Source organism: Barbus barbus (genome assembly GCF_936440315.1).
Source record: "Barbus barbus genome assembly, chromosome: 32".
Lineage (NCBI taxonomy): Eukaryota > Metazoa > Chordata > Actinopteri > Cypriniformes > Cyprinidae > Barbus > Barbus barbus.
The window spans coordinates 284980-303967 of NC_136760.1; the positions used below are offsets into that span (position 1 = coordinate 284980).

At 37.3% G+C, this 18988-nt stretch overlaps 1 protein-coding gene across 1 annotated transcript in view; it reads right to left on the reverse strand.

Annotated features, from left to right (window-relative positions):
• Positions 1-18988, reverse strand: part of LOC306852288 (serine/threonine-protein kinase WNK4-like) — a 60859-nt gene that overhangs the window by 11278 nt on the left and 30593 nt on the right. Inside the window, exons 8-15 of the mRNA XM_079389002.1 lie at positions 16955-17327; positions 14308-14459; positions 13461-13525; positions 11572-11707; positions 9362-9478; positions 6657-6815; positions 1342-1390; positions 1190-1255 (exon numbers count right to left, since the gene is read on the reverse strand). Of these exons, the coding sequence (XP_079245128.1) occupies positions 1190-1255; positions 1342-1390; positions 6657-6815; positions 9362-9478; positions 11572-11707; positions 13461-13525; positions 14308-14459; positions 16955-17327 (1117 nt within the window). The remainder of the gene's footprint in view (positions 1-1189; positions 1256-1341; positions 1391-6656; positions 6816-9361; positions 9479-11571; positions 11708-13460; positions 13526-14307; positions 14460-16954; positions 17328-18988) is intronic.

The following is an 18988-nucleotide window of genomic DNA, read 5'->3' on the forward strand; positions in this document are numbered from 1 at the left end:
GTTCGAGTCTCGGGCCGGCAGGGATTGTAGGTGGGGGGAGTGAATGTCCAGCGCTCTCTCCACCCTCAATACCACGACTGAGGTGCCCTTGAGCAAGACACCGAACCCCCAACTGCTCCCCGGGCGCCGCAGCATGGCTGCCCATTGCTCCGGGTGTGTGTTCACGGTGTGTGTGTGTGTGTGTGTGTGTGTGTGTGTGTTCACTGCTGTGTGTGTGTGTGTGTTCACTGCTGTGTGTGTGTGTGTGTTCACTGCTGTGTGTGTGTGTGTGTTCACTGCTGTGTGTGTGTGTGTGTGTGTTCACTGCTGTGTGTGTGTTCACTGCTGTGTGTGTGTGTTCACTGCTGTGTGTGTGTGTGTGTGTGTGTGTGTGTGTGTGTGTGTTCACTGCTGTGTGTGTGTTCACTGCTGTGTGTGTGTGTGTGTGTGTGTGTTCACTGCTGTGAGTGTGTGTGTTCACTGCTGTGTGTGTGTGTGTGTGTGTGTGTGTGTGTGCCCGTTGGATGGGTTAAATGCAGAGCACGAATTCTGAGTATGGGTCACCACACTTGGCAGTATGTCACTTCACTTTCACAGAATTGTGAGTTAACTCAAATTTTTTCTCTGAATTGCACATAAAAAGTCAGCATTGTGAGATATAAATAAAGAAATGTCCTAAAAATGTGTAATTGCGAAATGAAAAACTGCAATGATCTTTTTTATTGTTAGATAACTGATAGGGTATTATGCCATCTGGTCATGCAGTTTATTAAAAAGTATTAAATGAAAATCTCTCATTTATCTCTAGTCACACTCTTAAAAATAAACGTCCTTTATTGGCATCTGTGGCTCCATGAACAACTTTAGACATCCACAGAACCTTTCCGTTCACAAAAGTTCTTTGCAGTGGAAAAAGCTTCCTTAGTTTAATAAAGCATTCTTCTTTTAGGAACTGTTCACCGAAAGGTTCTCTGATGGTTCTTCCTAAAGCAGGGAATCATAACAGACCAGATATCTTATTGTTTATCTGTCAAAATGACGTCTGTTGGTGTTTTAAATGAATGCAGCTTTCATTATTTGGGAACGGTGACGACAGCCTTCACAGCTCACAAACAAGTGGCCTTCAGTTAAAGCAATTATCCAGCGTTCCCCTGACCTTTGAGTTCCTGTAGAAGAGGGCAGCTCTGGAGAGAAGCACTCACTCACTCACCTGGGGCGTTATGGAAAGACTGCGAGCGTAAGAGCGGACGTGTGGATGAGGTCATGTCTCCAAACTCTGCTGAAAAACACCAGAAAGAGCTGCAGAGCCTTGCTTCAGTTTGTCATCATCAATACTCAGTGGCACGGTTTACTCAAGCTTACCTGGGAGTGAGGAAGACGAGTGAGTTCCAGCCAGACTGTGAAGGTTTGGCTGGAAGGAAAAACAGTTTGGAATATATCATTAATGACGCTCAAATCCTGTTTATATCAGAGAGACTTCATTTACAGCGGGAGAGTGTTTCTGAGAGAAGTCTCTTCTGATCAAAAATATACTGAAATATTATTACAATGTAAAACAGCTGTTTTCTCTGTGAATACCTATTAAACTATCATGTATTTCTGTATTTTCAGCATCATTACTGCAGTCTTCAGAGTCACATGATCTTCAGAAATCATAATAATATACTGATTTACTGCTCAACAAACATTTCTCATTATTATCAATGTTGAACACAGTAATATTTTTGTGGGAACTGTGATACGTTTTGTTTTTCAGGATTCACAGATCAATAGAAAGCTCAAAAGAACAGCATTTATATATAATAGACATCTTTTGTCACATTATAAATGGAGTAATGGCTGCTTATCGAGCTGATGAACATTATACAAATAAACAGATTATGATTTATTACAAACAATAATAAGAATTATTTCAGAATGTGTAAACCTGTATTAGCCCACTTGGGAATATGATCACTCCATGTAGTTTGTATTTTTGTAATTCATTTATTTTTAATGTTTTTCTCTATACCTCCAAGATGTAATCATTGTGATCTTTTGACTTATACCTTTTAATATATGATATTTATCTATCTGCTCTGTTTCTGGTGTTGTATATTTGTCTGCACCATACTGTTGTTGTTCTTTTTGGACCATGCTTGCTGATAAAGTTTACACTGTATAAAATAAATGAAATAAAGTAAAATAAAATAAAGAAATAATCATACCTATTCTAAACTTTTCACTTGTTTAAATTAAATTTATTTATTTTTATTTTTTTATTTATCATATTTAATCACGTCAGCAGTAACTTAATCCAGTAAAGCCTGTATGCTGTAATTGTGCAATCCTGTCATTGGTTTAATTACTGAATTAAATTAAACTGTAATCGTTTGGTATTGAGAACTGAATGTTTCGAGGCTAATGGGGAGTAACAGTACTGAGGTTTATTCATTAGTGTAATATTCTTTAATGATAGAGCACTTGAGCTGATGTGTAATGCTGTAATTAACAGCACAAGCGCTCTCTATGGACAGAACGGCTCATACACACGTAACCGTCTCCTCCTGCATCAGCTCCACAGCTGTGGTTTGGGTTCGAGGGTAATATTCTGTCATATCCCCGCCAGCGAGCGATGCAGGAGACGCCAGCAGGAGGAGGTCTGGATGGGTGTAATCAGGAGCTGGTCTGTGTCCAGCGAAGCTTACGCAATCTGTGCTCCACACATACACTGTTATAGATCTCCAAATCCAAATAGAACAGCCATTGTTCTGCTTCTCTGCACTCATTAAGACATATCTGCAGATCAGTTGGCTGACAGGCTGGAGTAAACGGAGCCTGTGTTTCGTTTGGACACGACCTGAGGATTTTCTTGCAAAGAACAGCTAAAAATACCACAGTGTTCACGTTACTGTATCTCACATACATGCTATATATGTATAACTAATGAAGACGTGCCTTATTGCTTTTAGAAAAGTGTGGTAACACTTTATTTTAAGGAAATTCTCACTATTAACTATTAGGCATATTAGTATTTTGGCTGCTTATTAGGACTTATGAAGCACATAAGTGACTCTGGAGAACAAAACCAGTCATAAGGGTCAATTTTGGAAATTGAGATTTATACATCATCTGAAAGCTGAATAAATTATCTTTCCATTGATGTATGGTTTGTTATGATAGGACAATATTTGTCTGAGATACAACTATCTGAAAATCTGGAATCTGAGGGAGCAAAAAAATCTAAATATTGAGAAAATCTCCTTTAAAGTTGTTCAAATGAAGTTCTTAGCAATGCATATTACTAATCAAAAATGAAGTTTTGATATATTTATGGTAGGGCATTCACAAAATATCTTCATGGAACATGATCTTAATATCCTAATGATTTTTGTCATAAAAGAGAAATGTATAATTTTGATCCATACAATGCATTGTTGGCTATTGCTACAGATATACCTGTGTTACTCATGACTGCTTTTGTGCTCCAGGGTCATAAATTACTGCCGTATTCTGCATGAGCATATTTTAGATCCCTTGATCCTTTAACCCAGACCTAAATTTAACAACTTCTGCACTAACTATTAATAAGCAGCAAATTAGGAGTTTATTGAGGCAAAAGTCATAGTTAATAGTTAATTAATAATGAGACCTAGACCTTAAAATAAAGTGTGACCACAGCTGTTACTAAATAACAAAAATGTTAAGGACAAAATTTATTTCTGTTTAAATAAGCCAATTGATTGTGGCTGTGCTCCAGAGATGCAGTCGGGAGATGGGAGAAAGTTGTAGAAAGTCAACCATCACTGCAGCCCTCCACCAGTCGGGGCTTTATGGCAGAGTGGCCCGACAGAAGCCTCTCCTCAGTGCAAGACGCATGAAAGCCCGCATGGAGTTTGCTAAAAAACACCTGAAGATTCTCTGGTCTGATGAGACCAAGATAGAACTTTTTGGCCTTAATTCTAAGCGGTATGTGTGGAGAAAACCAGGCACTGCTCATCACCTGTCCAATACAGTCCCAACAGTGAAGCATGGTGGTGGCAGCATCATGCTGTGGGGGTGTTTTTCAGCTGCAGGGACAGGACGACTGGTTGCAATCGAAGGAAAGATGAATGCGGCCAAGTACAGGGATATCCTGGACGAAAACCTTCTCCAGAGTGCTCAGGACCTCAGACTGGGCCGAAGGTTTACCTTCCAACAAGACAATGACCCGAAGCACACAGCTAAAATAACGAAGGAGTGGCTTCACAACAACTCCGTGACTGTGCTTGAATGGCCCAGCCAGAGCCCTGACTTAAACCCAATTGAGCATCTCCGGAGAGACCTAAAAATGGCTGTCCACCAACGTTTACCATCCAACCTGACAGAACTGGAGAGGATCTGCAAGGAGGAATGGCAGAGGATCCCCAAATCCAGGTGTGAAAAACTTGTTGCATCTTTCCCAAAAAGACTCATGGCTGTATTAGATCAAAAGGGTGCTTCTACTGAATACTGAGCAAAGGGTCTGAATACTTAGGACTATGTGATATTTCAGTTTTTCTTTTTTAATAAATTTGCAAAAATGTCAACAATTCTGTGTTTTTCTGTCAGTATGGGGTGCTGTGTGTACATTAATGAGGAAAATAAAATAAACTTAAATGATTTTAGCAAATGGCTGCAATATAACAAAGAGTGAAAAATTGAAGGGGGTCTGAATACTTTCCGTACCCACTGTATATATATATATACACAGTACATATCATCATGGCCGAAAGTAATTTGAGAAACGTGAGTATCAAAAACTATTAATGAGAACTATCGATTGTAAGTCTTCATTTTTCAATGAAGTCTTCAAGTCTTTATTTTTTCTAACGAGGTAGTTTTGGAGAAGAAGCTGTGCTCTATGATTACACAGGCTCCTTTAAAGGATTGTTTGCATGGTAAACAGCAGAGAAATCCGAGGACACTGAAGAGCACAAGTTGCACACAGATCTAAAGCAGCTGCTCGTTGTTTAATGTCCTCTTTTGTGCGGCTCAGAACAGGACACAGAACACGCCTCAAGATCGTCAGCTAAACCTGAAATCGCTCATTTTCAAACAAACACGCTCACGACAACAAAGAAGTGAAGAGAGCACTTGATCAGAGCACACACCCTCACCTACAGCCATAACCATCATTCATCTACAACCATCCGCAATTACTGCAGAGATCCTGTGCTACAGACAAAGCATGTCTAAAGTATGTCTAAAGAACACAAATCATTGATTTTACGGGAAAGTAGGAATTCAAATAATTATCGTTGTCTATATTATTCAAATTATACATTTTATTGATTAACTAGATAAAAAAGTTTGTCGAGAAAAACTTTAAGTTGGCTTGAGAAAGCCGGACCAGAAAGTTTGAAAAAGTTTGAAAAGTTTAAAAAAGTTTTAAGTTTGATGACTGACAGACAGACAGATAGATAGATAGGATCAGATAGATAGATAGATAGATAGATAGATAGATAGATAGATAGATAGATAGATAGATAGATAGATAGATAGATAGATAGATAGATCTACACCCCAAGTAAGCTAGCAACCACATAGTAACACCTTAGCAACCGTCCTGTGTACGCTAGCAACCGCCCAAGCAACCATCCTTGGTACCCTAGCAACCACCCTGATTACCCTAGCAACCGCCATAGCAACCACCCCAAGTACCTTAGAAACCACATAGCAACACCCTAGTAACCACCCTGGGTACCATAGCAACCACATAGCAGCACCCTAGCAACCACCCTTGACACCCTAGCAACCACGTAGCAACACCCTAGCAACCACCCCAAGTACCCTAGCAACCACATAGCAACACTCTAGCAACCATCATGGGTACCATAGCAACCGCCATAGCAACCATCCTGGGTACCCTAGCAACAATAAGCCGCACGATTTGACGCCTCGTTCATGGGTCTGTGACAAACGGTGCAGGAGGAGTGGCGAACCGAAGTTTTGTCCAGAAGAAGAAGAAGAAGCAGAATAATAAGTATGCAAGATAACAATAGAGATGCCTTTGGCAAGCACCACTAATAATAATATTAATAAGTTTAAATAGGATTTCAGTAAGTTGGCTTTCTCAAGTATAATATATACACTACCCAATATTTGTGTGAAAAGCAGAATACATTTGCAGAATTCAAAAGAATAGCATTTTTTGAAAGAGAAATAGTTTGTAACTTTATACATGTCTTTGTTCAATTTAATGTGTCCTTGCTGAATAAAATTATTATTAATATTATATTTTTTTATTCTTACTTAATTGAAACCTTTGAATAATAGTGTTTTGCACAAAAATATTGTGCAGCACAGCTGTGTTCAACATTGATAATAATCAGAAATGTTTGTTGAGCAGTAAATCAGCATATTATTATGATTTCTGAAGATCATGTGACACTGAAGACTAATAATATTTCACTGTTTTTATTCTATTTGTGATCCTTGGTGAGCAGAAGACACTTCTTTAAAAAACTTTAAAAAACAAATTATTCCAATAATAGAAATTACAATCAATTATATTTAAAAAATAGTATTAAATTATATTAATGGTGAAATTATGATACATAATATAATAAAAATATATATATAATAATTTATTAAATAATTATTCAAATAGACAACATGGCTTATTGTTATTATAGTGCAGTGTATTATGTGTGTGAGTGAACTGGACGGTGTGTCACCTGAGAGCCAGAGAGAGAGCTGACAGCACTGATATACGAGGGACTCTCATGGAGACCTGATGAATCCTTGCTCATCATAGACTCTGCTCGCTTAATGATGTCACTGATGCGGTGAATGAAACCTTCCTTCTCGGAGGGCAAGATGAACTCATTATGCACCTTGAGGGGGCAAGAGAAACAAATCACCATAAACAAAAGCAAACGAGCGAGCCTGACTGACGAAGCCCGGGGGCACACGCAGCACACGTAGACATGCGGGGATCAAGGGAGCTCTCTGTGCAATGCAAACTCGCCCTCCACTACTTAAGGTGAAACGTGCTTCAATTGAGCGTGTGGACACTCTTTTGATTCAAGACGGCTTTAATTAAGTTTGTCCACAAGCTGAGCTTTTACACACCACTAATAGCAGTGAGTGTTCATGCTTCCACCAATAACACTGCAGGAGCCACTGCACACTGCCAGCCTCTGAGAGCAAACAAAGAGCTTCTGTGTGTGAGAGAACGAGCTGCGAGAGAACACACACGCATGCACGCACACACATGCACACACACACACACACGCACGCACGCACGCACGCACGCACATGCACACACACACACACGCACGCACATGCACACACACACGCACGTGCGCACACACACACACACACACACACACGCACACACGCACACACAGACACACACACACACGTTTATTTTTCTGAAAAGTGGGGACATCCCATAGGCGTAATGGTTTTTATACTGAACAAACTGTATGTGCTATTGCCCTACACCTAAACTTAGCCCTCACAGGAGACTGTGCATTTCTACTTTCCCCCCAAAAAACTCACTCTGTATGATTTATAAGCGTTTTGAAAAGTGGGGACATGGGGCAATGTCCTGAAAAGTCACCTTCACCTTGAAATACCTGTGTCATTATACAAATGTATGTCCTCATTTGTCACAAAAACGCGCGCGCGCACACACACACACACACACACACACACGCACTCTCTCTCACACACACACACACACGCACACACATACACACACAGACGCACTCTCTCTCACACACACACACACACACGCACTCTCTCTCACACACACACACACACATACACACACAGACGCACTCTCTCTCACACACACACACACACATACACACACACACACACACACACGCACTCTCTCTCACACACACACACACACACACACACACGCACTCTCTCTCACACACACACACATATAGACAATAGGCGTCCATCACTGTCACACTCTCACTATTACAATCAAAGCCACTCATTCATGGAACATGACAGCAGTTAATTCATATTCTATTTATCCTCTGACTGAACTGGTAAAGGCACAATTTTATTATTGTTTTGAGGTTCTCAGTTCACTCTTCTCAAACACTCTTCTTGAAACACACTGCTGCTCCTTCTTCAGTGCTGACTGTAATCTAGATTACAAAAGCAGATTCCAAATATAAAGTACTTGTAATTGGATTATATATTAAAATACCATTTTAAAATACTCATAATCAGACTACAACAGCAAGTATTTTTCTATATGGTGAAAAACTGTAATAAGCTGTCACTGGGTCGGTATCGTGTCAAAAGTTGCACCTTTGTACCTTTTTAACACCTGAAGTGTGTGTATAAGCACCTTAAAGGTACATATTAGTACCTAAAGTGTAGATATTAGTATGTAAATTGCACATAACTGCAGCTTTTGAGAAGGTTACTTGTCTAGATATTAGGAGCTCGGTGCTTCACTGCTATGTTCAGTTTGTGCCAGCTTTAGTTAATGGCATCATGGATCTGGCCATCTGGTTTACACCCTCCATCAGACCACATCAGACCACATCAGACCACATCAGCCAGAACAAGAACAAAACAGAAATGCATCTTCTAATGAGGGACAAACAGAACCAGATGTCTGGAACAGTGGATGATCGTCAGATTGCAACAAAATATCTCTGAAATATTCAGATATGTGACAGGAAAATGTCAGCTTGTGCATGTGTATCGTATCGTGCCTAGTGATTTTAATAAGCTATTTGTAACAAAGTTATTATAATAACTTAACTTTGACAGTTCTTATAATAATATAATGTTGACCGTTCTTAGCACTATCAAAATTAAAGCCTGTGTTGTCAAAATAAAAGTCCTGCTTCTGACAGTTTTCGCCCAAACAAAAAACTTAGTGACCGATGCTGATAATTACAAAAAATAAAATAAAACAACTGATAATAGTTATTAATCTTTGTTAATGGTAATTTTATCATTTATTAAGAAATGAAAATCAAAAGTATATCTGTTAATATCATTCAGTGGACCTGCGCTAATGTGACCTAGCAATGAACAGTTGTAGTTTTATGAACTAACATTAACAAAGACTAATAAATACTGGAACAACTGTATTGTTGGTTTACATGCAGTTAATTTGTTGACTGAAGGGATCTTACAGAAAAATGAAACCAAAAAATATTAACAAAAATAAATAAATAAATAAATAGTGGAAAACAAAAATGACGAAAAATCTGCCATTTCTTTGTTTTTGCAAGTAACATTGGAGGTTCAGGCTTTAATGTGAGACAGGACTGAGAAGAGGAGAGGGGAACCCTAAGGCAGGCAGAATATCTGATCGATTTAACTCTGAAAAATACAAATAATTCGCTATTTTGGGGAAAAAAAGACAAATCAATTTAAGATTTTAAGCACCTACCATCACCGTAGCAATGTCTTCAGGATTGTCGCCATCCAGGTCAAATTTGAAGGTGACCATCTTATCGTTATGAGTCTGTAGCTGACACTCGACCACCCGGTCCACTTTATCAGACACCTGTGACCAACAACACACAAATATTCTGCCATTCATAGATTTTGACTGAAGTGGTTTGCGAGCGTCTGAGCTGACGAGTTTGACTGTGTGTTTGTTGTTTACATCTCTGGCCTTTTGAACGCTAATCAAAGCAAGCCAAAAGAGGACAAACCGTACCCACGCAGAGAATGATCACACACGGACAACTGCTAAACATCTGGAGTTCACATGCGATTTCATTCCATGCCATTTGCACTCCTATCAATGACTGAAACGGACTATGCGGTCAAGCATAGTGCTCCACCGATATATCGGCAAGTCAAGTCACTTTTTTTCTATAACGCTTTATAAAATACATTGTTTCAAAACAAACCAGTGATGCAATCTTCTTCAATTAAAAATCCAAATTCTTCTGTAAAGACAATAGTATTTACAGCTCAAGTCACAGTGACTGCGTTTACATGCGCACAAATAATGCGATTATTTCCAATAATCAGAGTAAGGACATAATCGCATTATGATGTTTACATGTCAACAGCAAAGCTCTTACTCCCGTTTACATGCAATTCCCATTATTCTTATTATTCGCTAAGAATTGTGGTAAAAAATAATTCTGCCATTATTCATGTACCCCACTGCAGAGCACAAATGATGGACTCAGAAAGAGTAGGTGTGTTTACTGGCCGCTGTTTTAATTTATTTACGTTTAATGCTTAATGATTTTGCATGGCTGTATTCCACGCTTTTCGGCGCCATAGAAATGTGATGGAATTTGTTTGCCAATACTCTGCCGTCGCTTTCTCGCAGTTTCTGTATGAGGGTGAGGAACAGAGACTGGTGGCAGCGAGTTGTGTTCTCCCCTGAATGCGATGCTTTCTTCCCCACCATCGTTTCTAATGTGCGTATTAATACAGGTACGTGTCACGTCATTCATGTATGTCACAAGCGCATACACACTTTGGTCAGAGCGGCAATACTGCGATTAAGGTGTTTACATGCCTGTATATTTAGATTAAAATCAGCGTACGTTTTAGTATGCTATGTTAATACGATTATGCTTGCTGCGATTATGAACTTAATCACATTATTTAGATCGAAGTATTGCGTTTACGTGAGGTAAAGTTGCCAAAATCTCATTATAATCGCATTAAGAGGGTGCATGTAAACGCACTCAGTGTTAATTCAGTTCAGGTCAATAACAGTGCAACAAGCTCAATTCAGCTATATGCAGCTCGACAGAATGCAATAGTGTAATTATTCAGTTTTATTTCGTTCAGGTTTTGTTCTCAAGGCCGATATATTGGGTGATATTTGGCATTTTTTTATATTATCGGCATCAGAGTTTTTCTTTGGCTGATAACTTTAGGAAGTGGGATCTTTATTTTGACTGCACTACGAACTTTCAAAATTATATTATTATAATATTATTATAATATAATAAATTAGTTATCATTTTTATAATAAGAATATTATTAACTAGTGCTGCTGTCAAACGATTAATCGCGATTTACATATTTACATAATATATGTGTGTGTACTGTGTATATTTATTATTTATATATAAACACACACATGCATGTATATATTAAAGAAAAATGTTATGTTTATATATTAAATATATTTATATATAATATAAAATATAAACATATATATATATAAATGTATATACATCTAAATATTTTCGAAATATATACTGTATGTGTGTGTATTTATATATAAATAATAAATATACACAGTACACATACATATCTAAAAATGCGATTAATTGCAATTAATCATTTGACAGCACTATTATTAACTTTATAATAAAACACATTTACTTTTTCATCAAGTTTAAACCATTTTTTCACATGATTGCTTTTCTAAATATTTTAGTGAATAATATCATGTCAAATGATTATGAATAGCATTACAGCATTTACAATATTTAAAATTAAACAGTATGAAATAATATACAGTATATCAGCTTTATATCGGTCATCTGTCTCGCTGCTGTCTAAGATTATCGGTATCAGCATCAGACATTAAAGAGCCCATATCGGTCAAACACCAGTTCATTTGATGAATACGTGACCGGATGAAATGTTAGGGTTATTAAAAATAATGATGCTCACCCCTGTAATGCGCAGACGGGAGCGCGTTCTCCTTCTAAACAGTTTCCCTGCTGTCCGTCTGCTGGCAAACTTACTCCCTCTGTCTGACAGACACTCGTAGCCGTCGCTCAAGCCTGACGTCACATCTGAAGCATAACTGTGAAGACAGACATTATCAGGAGAAATACATGACAAATCACGAACAAAAGGATAGAATATGCACTCGTGACATTCCATACTGCAGGAAAACATCTGTGTGCACATGCATGACACATGCAGACTAATGCACACAAACTATTTAAACACACCAAGTTTGTTATGCTAACATCAAATCAACTTGACTACTACATTGCACAACCTAGTAAACTAATAAAAGTACAAATGTGAACATCATGTCAAGTAAACGGGTGTTTGGAAGATCTGCAGTTAAACAGAGCCCGTAAAAACGGTTCACTAAGCACAAACCACTGAGGAATTTCCCTCTCTCATCATCTCAACACCCTTATTTGTTTAATATTCGGTTTTTGAGGGAACACGGTGCATTTAATGAGTGCTGTGTTGCCGCTTATTAGCTTTTACAAGTCTGAAGTAGCTCAACAAACTTTGTGTATGTCCTTATTTTAGTTGGTGGCCTTTAACCCCACAGCTCTCCATCCTCAGTAACCTCCAGAACCCTTGTGAGAAACAAGTTCAACTTCAAATCTTACAAGTATATCTAAAACAAAATCATTTTAAGGTGTCCTTGTTACACATTACATTTACTTACCATTATAATAACAATAAATTATTCATAATTACATGCAAGTAACCCTAAGCCAAACCCTATATAGTCAAAGTACGTACAGTAAGTACATGTAGTTAATAATATTACTCAGTACTTAAATGTATAATTACACTGTAACAAGGACACCTTAAAATAAAGTGTAAAAAAAACTTACTTGAAGATAATAAGTAATTGAAATAAAAGCCCACTTAAGTGTCCTTAAAAGGTTACTTTCAAATATTCACTTTTTCTTAAAACACTTTTAAATGGTGCACATTGTAATAATGTCAATTTGTAAGTTTTTCTTTTAAATCATTATGCTTTAATTGTTTGTCATGCTTTATAGAAGTACATACTAATGCACAATGTACTTGATTGTAATTTTGAACTGTAGGGGTTTAATATATTAAATTTAAAGTAAATATTTTTTAGATGTACTGAATGTGCAATTACAAATATATTTAAATACAAAACAACATTAAAGCAAATAATATTAGCAATTAAGTGTTCAAAATCATAACATTGAGTTTGCTTTTAAAGTATAATACTATTTCAGTAATAAGTACTCTTAAAAGTACAGTAAAGAGTACTTATTTTTACACTGCTGGACAGCTAAATGTATTTTTAACTGCACTGTTTTCTGCAAATCCAATATAACCGATGCAGTATTTGGATTGGCTTTATCTCCGCTGAAGTTCCACACACAGTTTGAGGCCGTGTTTGACTTCGGTCCATTCTGAGCTTGTTTCTGTAAGCTAATTGTGTCTCCCAGGTCTTTTACCAACACAAGCCTCTGTTTTATCCAAACACTGGGCTTCCTACGAGGCCCACAAACGTTTATAGCCAGCCTACTGCTTGGCAGACTCGGGCTCTGTTTCAAAGACCTCTGCCTGCTGAGGAACGTGAAGTTCTTACGAGTGGAAAACTATGCTGTAATGGCAGGCATTTGCTAGGGACGGCGTCCAAGAGCCCTGTGGTGTGTAAACAGCATCCTATAGGACATGTGCTCTGTTACGAAAGACGAGAGGACCGCATGAAAACAGGGGCCCTACTGAGACAACAGCACATCTGGCACTAAAGCCAAACTCAAACCTGAAAGTGCACAGATGTGAGAGAAGAGCTGAGGATCAAGAAAGCAGGTCTTTACCTGTCCACAGGTGAGGAGAAAGGGCTGAGCGGTCCTCTGTCGCTCTTAGTAGACACAGCAATGCTCTGAGGGAAGATTAAGGAACAGCAGTAATTAACTACAAACATCAAAGACACACGTTCACAGTAAATTGCGTAAATTATGTTTAAATGGCTCTCCTGAGTTTAAATCGTGATCAAACGAGGCCAATTCTGCAATTGGGTCAATGACGTATAAGGATTTTCAACAAGCAAACTTGAGATTTTTCAAATACAAAAAATAATATCTATTGCAATTGCTTAAACATTAAGAATGTTGTGTGCACATAAATTCATATTAAACTTTTAAATTAAGCGATTTTAGTGTTTTTTCATCTAGGTGAACTGGCCATAGCTTTAAAAAATGCCCTGTGGTGCGACTGCGATATATCTTAAAATTAATTAATTTCCTTAACATGCATAACATTTTAGTTCTCAGTAATTAAAGTGTTTAGAAACATAGTATTTATTTGTATTTTTTTTAGTTTTTGTAAATAATTATCTCATATTTTTGTTCTGAAAATTATACAATTAAAATAAATATAAATAATAAATAATTATTTACAAAAACTCCAAAAAATGTAAATACTCTGTTTCTAAACACTTTAATTGTTGAGAATTTAAATAAAAAATTTATGCATGTTAAGGAAATTAATTAATTTGAAGATAAATCACGGTCGCACCACCTGACATTATTTAAAATCACTTAATTTAAAATTCTAATATGAATTTATGTGCACACATTCTTAATATTTGAACAATTGCAACAGATATTATTATTTTTGTGTTTTTCGAAAATACTTATGTCCTTGACCCAATTATAAACTCACTGAGGGGAAACGGAGAGCTGGGATTGGTGGAGCGGTGGTGGGCGTGGCCTGTTGGGGGATGAGGACTGGAGAGCAGCTGACGGTGCCATTCGAAGCTTTGGGAGCATCCTGTAAACCAGAGGGACTGAGATATTCGTCCGTCTCACAGTCCGCTGGAGAAACACAGAGACAAACAGTTCATAGATATCCCTGTGGATCCTGTTTGTCCTTGCATTCTTTCATTAAAAACTCTCTTTTCACCATCCAATCAATCCCCAGTGCATCAGATCAAGAGCCACTTTATGTTTGCGTCATTCAATCCTGTTTCACTCAGATTGTTACGGAAGTAAAAACTCTTCTTGCTGTCTTTGAGCATTCATAAATAGCATGGATGCCTCGCATATCAGCTGAGTGGATCAAAGCACACTAGAATTCACGGATCAAAAGTTAAACTAAACAAAAATGAGAAATGTTCAATTTAGTTTGAGTAATTTTGTTGTGCTTTTGTCATTTCTATTAGTTTTTAATGTCTGTATAGTATTTTTATAAATTTTATTTCGGTTTTAGTTGGTTACTTTAGTACATCAAGTTAAACTAAATGAAAATAAGAAACATTGACAATTGTTAAAATAATTACCCAAATTAAAATGAAAACAGAAAATATAAAAATAAAAACATTCAAATGTTAATAATATTAATTCAATGATACCAAAATAACATTGCAGTTATGTTTCTAGTTGACATAAAAAGTTTTTATTTGATGTAATTTTAATAGTATTTGTTTTAACTATAATAACCTTGACTCACTGTTAAACTGCCAACAGAGGGAAGATATTCTCATATAATGTAGGAATATAACAGTTACTAGTGCACTAAATCTACCGCTTCATATCACAGTGTCCTGCTTCTTCTGCAGTCTGAGCGAAGAACTGCATGACCATAACCCTGATAAGCACACACTGGCTATTAAAAAGAGTTTATTTGTGGACGTGGGTTGACTGTGCCGTGCTGTTTCCAGGTCGAGGAGAGCTGCTGGACACAACACGCATGAAAGAATCATTGAGGCAAACGTAGGGCACTGCACAGTGTAGTTTATGTGAGGCTCACGAAACGTCTTGAACCCATGCGGCTCAAATAGTGCTTTATAGGGATGTAACGATATCAAAATCTCACGATACGATAATATCGCAATATGAAGTCCACAATACGATATTTACTGTGATATTTTAAAAAAAAAGACAAATGAAGAATTGGGAAAAAATGAAAATTTTGAACATTTTTCAGTTAAATGATTCTATCTAATGCACTTTGAGAGTTCAACATGAAGAGCTCCAAGCCATGTCCTTAACTAAGAAACTTAAGTCAGAAAAAAGTCAGTGAATTGACTTATAGCTGAACTTTAAAGGAGACTCAACCCTCTTTTTATTTGTGATATACTGTCTCAGTCTAAATTACATCCACACTGCTGTTTTAGGAAGCCAAACAAATTAGAATATAATAATAATAATAACAACAATGACAACAGTAGCCATATATTGTAAAACAATTGCACTGTAAAATAAATGAAAATAAATATTTTATAGGTATATTATTTTTGCTTTACACTACAGAAGGGAAATTACAATACTTCTTTCCTAAGTTCTATGCTTGAACGAGATATTTTGAATTTGGACTCATTTAAACCGCTCGCTGTCAGTAATTCATATTCTGCGCTTTAAAGATTTTATTCTGAAGGAAAACTCCAGCTTCAGAGAAAACAGGCTTAAAAAAATGTGTCTTGCTAGAAATCTAGTGAAATGTAATCATAAAGCATAACTGGTGGCTGTTGTGTTTCCAGACGTGCGATAAACTCAGAACGTGAACTAAAGGAGTTGACTGCATTCATTCAGTGTGAACGGAGCCGTTCTGAGACGCAGAAAACACCGGATCAGCAGCTGATCGTCTGAAACAAGTGCCGCTTCGCTTTGAAACACCCAGCAAAAACAGACTTGATGAAGAGATTATATTGTGCTTTCAGTTTGAGTTCGTTTGACAGATACTGTGCCAAAGCATAACGGCCCAAAACACAACTTTAAAGACCTTTTATGTTAGAATAAGAAGTTTAAATATACTTTAAAAACTACAATTTTTGACCAGAAGATCTATCGTTTCATATCGTCATGTGAACACGATGATATGATATTTTGCTATTGCAATATCACAATAATGATAATATCATTACATCCATAGTGCTTTACTAAAATGGACTTTTCAATGACCAATAATGAAGTAATAATGTATCGCCTGACTAATGTATCGGTCTGTCGCTGCTCAATAACAGCGTTGCTGTAATCTAGTGCCGTCAAACGATTAAACAAAGTTTTTAAAATAAACGTTTTTGTGTACATTATATATATATGTGTGTACTGTGTATATTTATTATGTATATACAAATAGACACACATGCATGTACATGTATATATTTAAGAAGAAAAAAAAATATATATATAAATGAAATTATATTAATATAATACATGTAAATATTTTCAAAATATATACTGTATGTGTGTCTGTATATATATATATATATATATATACACACATAATACATCTACACACACACACACATATTACATAAACATTATTTTGGATGCGATTATTAATCGTTACTGTAATCACATAAACGTACAGGTTGCTGAGGAGCAGCTTGTGTGGTGGAAGTGGAAGTGCTGGTCTGCCTCCGGTTCCTCCGGCTCCGCTGGGAAGCTGCCGTTAATCCCAGAATCCGATGAGCCGGTAACGGGAGACCACATGGGCTCTGGGAGTACCGGAGTGGGCGGGGTCTGCACAGGAAAAGGGGCGGGGCTTTCAGATCCTTGAACACTGGATCTGGGCGACAGCAGCTCAGGCTCTTCCTCAAAAACTCCCTCCTTCTTCTTCTTCTGCTGCTCGTCTGCGATCCGCCGGTGTTTCTCTCGCTGGCGTTTGATGGCCGTCACGCGGTCTCGCATGGCCTTGGCCACCAGCTTGTAGTCGGCCTCGCATACGAACCCCAGAACCACCTGGAAAAGATCAAACTTTATTAGGAAGAGTAAGACTTCATTAGTATGACGATATATAGTTTCAGTCGAATTCAAATCACACTTTTTATTCACATTAAACAGTGACTAGGAACTGTGCTCTCAAATATCTCAAAAACATCTTAATGCTGGATTGTCTTCTCCAGATGTTAACTGATGGACTGGAGTGGTGTGGATTATTGTGATGTTTTTATCAGCTGTTTGGACTCTCATTCTGACGGCACCCATTCACTGCAGAGCATCCATTGCTGAGACACTGATGCAGAGACACATTTATACAAACCTGATGAAGAAACAAACTCATCCTGATCTTGAATAGCCCGAGGGCGAACATGTTTAATTTTGAGTGAACTCTTCCTTTAATGTAGCATGCAAGTGTGAAGCATGGTGAATTTATACAAATTCTACATTCTTTGTCAATCGAAGTCTAAATTTTTCTTGGCATGAAGTTTATGAAAGCGATCAAGACTCTTTCCCCCGACTCTGGCACAGTGTGTTTCCACTGAAACAATGCAGGCCAATGTTGTCTTGAAGACTCTATCAGGTAATCAAATTACATGATAACCCTCCGTCAATGTGACTCGATGATAAAGTTGTGCTTGATGAAAAGCAGACACGTTGAGAGATAAAAGAGGAATTGTGAAGGTCCGGACAAGAGAAAGGCTCCAGTTTCCCAACACGCTCCTGAAGCCGTTCTATCGCTGGTCACGTGCCTCTCTTCCTCGTTTGGCCCCGCTCTCACATTTCCACCCGATGATTAAAACGTTCTGCCCTTGAAAGCGTTGTGTAACACACAGCAGGGTCAGACGGCCAGGAGAAACCCAGCAGATACACACTCAGGTGTGTTTGAGAAGGTCAAGAGTTCAGTTCTGCCCCACATTACTGACAGTAATCTACAGAGTGAGGATGGACTGCTGAAGATGACCGGCACTGTGAAGGTCACAGAGCAAAGCTCGCAAAGTCAGAGGAAAAACTAAGAAAATCAAGTCGAAAAAATATTTCTGCATTACATTTCAGCCCACAATTTAAAATAATAATAATAATAACAAATGATATTTTTCTTAAGAGCAAAACCGTAACATGGTCTTCTTTCAGACTAGAGAAAAGAAAACATCTGAATTACACAATTAGGTGTATATCTGATCTATTTGTATATGTAGGTTTCAATTAAAATACATTTTAAAGGCTTTTTTCTGAAGATTAGTTTTTCCTCCTGCACACAAATGTATGTTTTTTTGTTGTTTTTTTATATATAAATAGAGTTTTTGTTCTGTTGTTGACAGTATTTACTAGTGTTATTTACTAGAGTGATAACATGTAAATAACAACATATGTATGCAAATTAGTGCCAAAAAACAGATCTAAATAAGACTTGAACACTGTTATTAAATGTAATCCATTTCTTTCAGTTTATTACTAACTTTTCTTTTGATCTTTTTAATGCAACTTTTACTTAATTTTTACTCAATTTAACAATAATTTACATGATAATGTTTTAATGTATTATTACTACTATATTTATTTAAGAAACACACACATTGAAGATGAAATAGTTCTACTAGTGTTTGCTTGTTTTCTACAGAGAGCCGTTCAAGTTTACCGCAGATGTTGGTCTTGTGATAACACTATTTCTGAACACTGAA